This window comes from Spinacia oleracea, chromosome 4 (genome assembly GCF_020520425.1).
Source record: "Spinacia oleracea cultivar Varoflay chromosome 4, BTI_SOV_V1, whole genome shotgun sequence".
Taxonomy (NCBI): domain Eukaryota; kingdom Viridiplantae; phylum Streptophyta; class Magnoliopsida; order Caryophyllales; family Amaranthaceae; genus Spinacia; species Spinacia oleracea.
In genome coordinates this window covers 183,673,330-183,680,752 of record NC_079490.1, presented here as the reverse complement: position 1 = coordinate 183,680,752, position 7,423 = coordinate 183,673,330, and the positions used below count along the sequence as shown (strand labels likewise).

General features: G+C 32.2%; 1 protein-coding gene across 1 annotated transcript; it reads left to right on the top strand.

Annotated features, from left to right (window-relative positions):
* Positions 1-2,113: 2,113 nt before the first annotated feature.
* On the top strand, positions 2,114-6,974 carry LOC110778549 (cytochrome P450 CYP72A219-like). Its single transcript, XM_021983100.2, has 5 exons — positions 2,114-2,532; positions 3,186-3,403; positions 4,407-4,651; positions 5,541-5,931; positions 6,427-6,974. The coding sequence occupies exons 1-5, from the start codon at positions 2,253-2,255 to the stop codon at positions 6,850-6,852; spliced, it is 1,560 nt and encodes a 519-aa protein (XP_021838792.1). The 5' UTR covers positions 2,114-2,252; the 3' UTR covers positions 6,853-6,974.
* The last annotated feature ends 449 nt before the right edge of the window (positions 6,975-7,423 follow it).

Here is a 7,423-nt window from a genome sequence, read left to right as displayed (position 1 = left end):
CGTTCGATTCTTCTTTGGGTCTCTTTTCTACCTATTTTTATCACTTCTTGCTACAGCTGGCTATGCCCAGTCATTTATTATCCATGTTTTTTCTTTTCTTTATTTTTAAAGTGTCTTCCATAGTTCAATTCCTCAATTTAACATCCTTTTTTTTACAGCAATTTAACATCTTACTACAGAGGTTTTTATTTTTTATGCATATAGGTTTTTACTTCATTATACGAAGAAGTATTTCTAATGTATTTGCTTAACAATGACTTGTTTTACTTTTTTTACAAGCTTTATTTAATTTAACATATTTTCTATATTATAAAATAAGTTATGTCAACTGATTAAATGCATTTCGCAAAAAAAAAAGTTCTTACTATTATCGTAGAAATGGATTTGCACACATAAGTTTTATAAACTTTATAAGTAATTGTTAGCTTTAAATCGTCACCTTAGATAAACAAATTTCATTTTGGTATAAATATCGCGAACCCATAATATTTTTCATAAAATTGGATATTTGAGACGTAATATAATTAGTATATGTGGCCCCCCCGATAAAATATTTCTGATTTCGCCACTGTTTTTACTATGTTTTGATTAACTTTTATATTATAACAAAAAAGGTTAATAGATAAACATTTTAAACGGTTAAATAACTAATTTTATATATTATTAATGATTTTGAAGAAATATTTTTTATTAAAATTGTTGCCCATTTAATTATGTGAAATGCCATTAATTATGCACATTAGTATTCTGTAGCATTTATTTTATTTCTTATACTATTTTTGTTCTCAAAAGGTCTTTACACTTACTATTTGCACACTAATTAAGAAACTTTAATGAACATGTGATAGTGGGGGTTAACGTTAGGAAAATGAGTATAAATTATCCAACAATATAAGTGTGTGAAAATTAATATTAAAATATTTAATTGGGTAATTAAGTTATGGTGGACTTGCATAATAAAACATTAAAGTTGTATTTTGTGGTAGGTCAAATGAAAGTATCAATATAAAATTGAAATGCCAAAAATGGAGTAAAGTATAATGTAAATAATTTTCAGAAATGACTAAAACGAAAAGCGTGAAAAACTTTCAGAAACGGAGGGTGTACAAGTTTTAAACGGTGAGTTTCTAGTTGGCAAATACTACGTACTCCCTCCATTCTTAAATATTGGTTTTGTGTTGACCTTTCAACTCGTTTCAACTTAATATTTAAACATAAATATATCAAAATACGTATATTAGAAAAATATAAAAATTTGATATTGTTAAACTACACATTAAGACGAACAAAATAAAATCTCATATGAATATGTTTTGAAATACGTATTGGAAAGAAAATAGAAGATTCTCTTCAATTGTGAATAGTGCCAATATTCCAAAAAAGACTAATTAATATTTGAGAACAGAGAGAGAGTATATAACTTTGTGAAAATAGATGTATGTTCTCTAAACAAGCCTTAAACTTTTGTTTGGGCATGTTTAATTGTTTAATGAACGAGTTGGGTTTTGAACAATCTTTAACCTATCGAGGGTAATTATTCATACAAAGTAAATAGTTCACTTACCTATCTACTCATTTGCACCCTAACTACTTACTAGTGATCGAGTGTGACGGTTCACGGTATAATTTGCGAGCACAAATTCTTATTTACAAGGGTTGTACAATAAATATTGTACGCCGGAGTAAAAGTTAACTCAAAATACGTAAAAGTAAGCTTATATATGTAAAAGTTATCTATTTTTTAGTGATAAATTTTTTCATTTCAATAAAACTTATTTTTTCAAAATCACTAATAATGTATAAAATTAATCATTGAATGTTTATCTATTAATTTTTTTTACTAATATAAAAGTTAATCAAAACTAAGTTAAAGTTACAAAAAAATGGATAAAAGTTATCTTGGTGTACAATAAATTTATTGTACACCTTGTACGCGCAAGACCTTTTGATTTCCGAGTGAATTGGATACGAGGAGAATTAGTGGAAGGGGCGATAAGCTATTCATAGCCAGGCGTTGTATGTGTTCGTTAACATATTTTGTTTTTATATTATTTTGTTCGTATTCGACACTAAATTCAATTTTAAGGCTACACTTAACTTACGTACATCCAAAATCTGCTGATAGCCACCAAATATCCTTCCGTATGCTATGTTCCACGTATTTTATCCATCCACAAGTTCAAACCCAATAACGAACATTCGGTCATATATATTATTAGTTGTATCCACATTACAATAACTAAAGTGAAAAAATGGAAGTAAAAGGCATAACTATAGCAATTTATTTAGCATGTGTTTTGGTGGTGAAGTTGTTATGGAGTATATTCAAGTGGTTATGGTTGAACCCAAAGAGATTAGAGAGGTGTCTTAGACAACAAGGTTTTCAAGGTAACCCTTACAGGCTACTCTATGGAGATACCAAAGATAGAGAACGGATGTTGCTTGAGGCCCGATCTAAGCCTTTGCCATTTTTATCAAATCATCATCTCTCTCGTGTTCTGCCTTTCTTTCATCACACTCTCAACAAATACGGTTCGTTTTTTTATTTCTATTTTTTTATGCTCAAAAGTTGCTAATAGTATATATTATCGTAGTGGGGATTGAACTCGAGACTAACAAGAATATTCGAATTAGATCCTTTACCATCTTAGCTATCCATCAGTTATACAGATTAAAACTTTCTAAACTCGATCACTTATACTTAGTACACGAACTAATTATGTTCGTTGTCAATTTATTTATTTCGTATTAAATCTTAGATATGTAACATATCAAACCTGTTCTATCTAGCTAGGATTCCCTGGAAATAGTGGCGGAGACGAGGGACAGGTGGGTGAAAATGTCCCAAGATTAAAATAAAATAAAAAAAATAAAAAAACACTAATAAATTAATACAAAAATGTACGTCGTATATATATCACCAGGCCACTAAATGTACGTTGTGTATCACTTGCCTTCAGCGATGGTTTTGATTCAATAAGTCATGTAAAGTCTTTGAAAAAAAGAATTCGTCCCCAAAGACCCCTCAACATATATAAGTTCTAACTACTAGATCAAGACAAGCTCACTCTTAATTAAATCGTTTACCCAAACGTGTTAATTATGTAACTTTTGGTCCTTGGTATAGTATATGAGTATATCCAATATTTTGTACTTGGTATAGCATAAAGTATATATGTATACAGGTAAAAAAAGCTTCGTATGGAACGGTCCGGTGCCATTGGTGACGATTGCGGAACCAGAGTTGATAAGAAACGTGTTTATGAAAATAAACGAATTTCAGAAGCCACAGTCAAACCCCTACTTTAAACAGGTAGCCACTGGTTTGGTTCAAGTAGAAGGCCATCATTGGGCCAAACGTAGAAAGCTCCTCAACCCAGCATTCCACATGGACAAGCTTAAGGTTACTTTTTTTCCTAATTCTTTTAAACTTACGGAGTGCTTCTCTATGTTTGAGAGCTGGTAACTATTTTTTGGGCCCTCTTGGCCCAATTTTTTGGATTGTTTTGGGATATTGAACATCACAAAATTTAATTTATAGTTATGCATTTTACCCAGAAATGACCCAAAATAGGGGGTTTTGCATAGATTTCGGCCTGAGGATTTCGCCCGGAACATGCCTTTTTTGGCCAAAGTCTGACCCGGCCAATGATCAGGTCGGATGGAAGTGGGGGGAAAAAAAAACTTGTACGGTATATAAAAAATAACTAAAACATATAAGTCGGGTATTAAAGTTTAAATTAGTTTTTGGTGCAAATAAGCCACAAGAGCGGGGATGAGAATCGATCCCAGGATCACCTGAAATCTGGATGGAAACTCTAACCAACTGAGCTTTCCATCGTTCTCTAATTAGTAAGTTTACATTAGTGAAGTTTTAATTAGTAAGTATACATTTTCTTAATAACTTTTTTTTAATAGTGAACTAGTTTTTAGGCCCATACGGTTCCCCGGGTTACTACATTAATAACATCCACATTTACTTATAGTATTGTTTAAATTCAAGGTCAGGGTTCAAATCTTATGCAAATCATTGTTGACATTTTTTTTTACGTATAAGAAGATTACATGGAACGAACGACCCATAAGCAGAGCGCCACGTGTCACGTATACTTTTATATAGACGCCTTTTAATATATAGTATAGATTGTGTGATTGGGGAAGTGGTTAAAGTTATAATAATATACTTCTTTTTTTCTACCCATTTTGGAATTAATTGGGATATTGAAATATTTAGAGTGTTCCAAACTTTCAATCCCATAATATGATATAATTGTCTAATGAATACACTCCATGAGTTTGTAATGGATAAGGGTAGTATAGGTAATTTTTAAGGGGATACCAAAAAGTCTAGCACCTCAGGCGTTCCATTTTATAATAGAGATAGCAATTTGATTGATTCATTGCAGCTAATGCATCATGCATTTTGGGCAAGCTCTTCTGCTATGATCAAAGAATGGGAAAAAAAGACGTCAAAAACGGGTTCTTGTGAGATAGAAGTGTGGTCGTATTTGCAAAATCTATCAGCAGATGTAATTTCTAGAGCCGCATTTGGAAGCAGTTATGAAGAAGGGAAAAGAATATTCGAGCTTATAACTGAGCAAATCATGGTTGCCATGCCACTCATAAATTCGGTTTATATTCCTGGATGGAGGCAAGTCTATACTTCGTATTTTTGTCAACAACTACTTATACTTCCATTTTTTAAAACAACTACGAAGTATCTTTTAAGTTCTTATTTTGCATATGAACCACTATCATTGATTCATTTCAAGTAAAGAATTGTAATCAGTGGCGTATCCAGAATTTATATATAGGGTATACAAAATTATGTAGAATATAACTTAAATCTATTTATATATTCTTAACCGACCCTTTTTTATGAGATGTATTATCTTTTTCTTTCTAACGTTTATATCATTTTTTGAATTAAAATTATCAAAAATAATTCCAAAAGATAAACCTATAAAATTAGAAGGAATTACAAAATTAGAAGGAATTTTCTTTCTTAATTTCAAAGTATGTTGTTTGTTACACAAATAAGTTAAACTAGAACCAAAATTGCCTGGCCTGGTAGAAGTAAACGAAGAAGGGATAAAAAGTAGTGTTGGAAAATGGGTGTAATAAGCACATTACCGTACTTAACCACTCTCAAATTGCCAACTTACGACCTTGATTTATTTAGTCTAAAGCTGCTTCATTTTTGTAAAACATACAGCATACCCTTGGTGTAAGTTGTATCCGCTACTGGTTGCAACTGTACATTTTTTTTAAATGTGAAACATGCATCACGTGTATTTAAATCTGTTATTCATTTGAATCTATTTTAAAAAAATTGGAGGCATGAACTCCTATTGTTCATATGTGTGTAGCAAAAGCTTTGGAACCCTAACTAATGAACAACCACTGCCTTTTGTCTTTTCACCCAAAAAAGTGAACAAAATATGTTTAGTTTTAAACTTTTAACTATTATTTGTGTCCGAGCAATGCCTCTGGGTAGTACATGGATAAGAATGATTTGTTTTTGACGATTTTTACTCTAGGTTTGTCCCAACTAGGGAAAATAAGAGGATGACAAAGATTGATAAAGAAATACGCAATCTATTAAAAGATATTATCCAGAAGAGGAAGAAAGCAATAAAGGAAGAGGAAAAGCTGAAGGATGACTTATTGGGTTTACTATTGGATTCATGTTTGGAAGAGATTGGACATGAGAATAAGAAGCAAAGTTATACTAAGTTGAATCTTGAAGAAGTTATTGATGAGTGCAAGATATTCTACTTAGCAGGGCAAGAAACTACGTCTACATTGCTTGTATGGACACTAATTTTGTTGGCAAAGCATCAAAATTGGCAACAACGGGCACGAGAAGAGGTTTTAAACACGTTTGGAAATGTAATTCCAGATTTTCATCAACTAAATCATCTAAAAACGGTAAGTGCAACCATATTTGTTTGTTTAGATATACGGTTTTTTAACCTATGCCATAGATACGTATTCTGGATTTTTTTGACAATGTTGCAAAACATCGACTAATACTAGACCTGGTTATTGGATAGGGTTAGGGTCAAGTTAATAGGGCTTTTATTGGGCAGGGCTCTTATTGGACAGGACCTTTATTGGACAGGGTCATTATAGGGTCAAACTTATACTACAATTATTTTGAAAATTAAAATAGTAATGATACAAAAAATTACGTGTATAGCTTTGTATTTACTTGTACTTGCACATGGCTCTTTTGTTTTTCATTTTTCATTGCTCGTTTATTGACCCGCCCACTATTGACCCGCTTCTGACCCGCCCATTATCGACCCGCTAAAAATGACCCTTTCAATATCCGACCCTCTTTTGACCCGCACCGACCCTGACCCGCCCCGCCCCGCCCGATAACCAGGTCTAACTAATACCTTAAATGTTTGGGTTTTATAGGTAAACATGATTCTACAAGAGGTTCTTAGACTATATCCCCCGGTGTCTGAATTAAATCGCACAGTTACTAAGGATATAAAAATCGGAGAAGTGTTCTTGCCCAGCGGTGTGTTAGTGAATCTTCCAATACTCCTAGTCCATCAAGATGAAGAACTTTGGGGCAATGATGCTAAGGAATTCAACCCAGAAAGGTTTAATGAGGGAATCATTAAAGCAAGTAAAGGGAACATGTCATTTTTCTCATTTGGATGGGGACCAAGAATATGCATTGGGTCCAATTTTGCCATGTATGAAGCCAAATTGGTGTTAGCTTTAATTCTGCAACACTTTTCTTTTGAGCTTTCTCCCACGTATGCGCATGCACCTTCTGCCGTTGGAACTCTTCGACCTCAATTTGGTGCCCCGATTAACTTTCATCTTCTATAATAGTACGTGTTGTAAGAAATTTACCAATACAATTGTACTCCTCATACATAGTACTGCCTCCGTTCTTGAATGTTAGTCCTCTTTCAATGTTAATGTTTTTCAAATCTTTCCTTATTTGTCCACCATTTATCCCATTATACTCTTACAAATAACCAAATGGTCCACTTATTAACTCCCAAGTAAACCTTTATTCTCATTAAATTCTTTAATTATTTCTCTCCCTTACCCACATGGGTTAGATCTTATTGAGATCATGTGACAAACGTACTTATGTTGGATTATTGTAGATTCCAAAAAGAACTAAAATTCAAGAACAGAGGGAGTATATATATTAACTAGCAATTTAAGTCGTGCAATATACGGGAGCGTTATGTAATTAAAGTGTTTGATAAAAGTTTATTTTTCAACATACAACAACTATTCTATAAATATTTGAATAGTGTAAGATATACTATGTAAATAAATAACACTCGTGCTAATGCACATAATTTCTAATAAAATTAAATAAGCTAATAAAAGAGAGAACTAAATTATAAAAAACTACTATGCTTCTTGAGCATATAATAATATA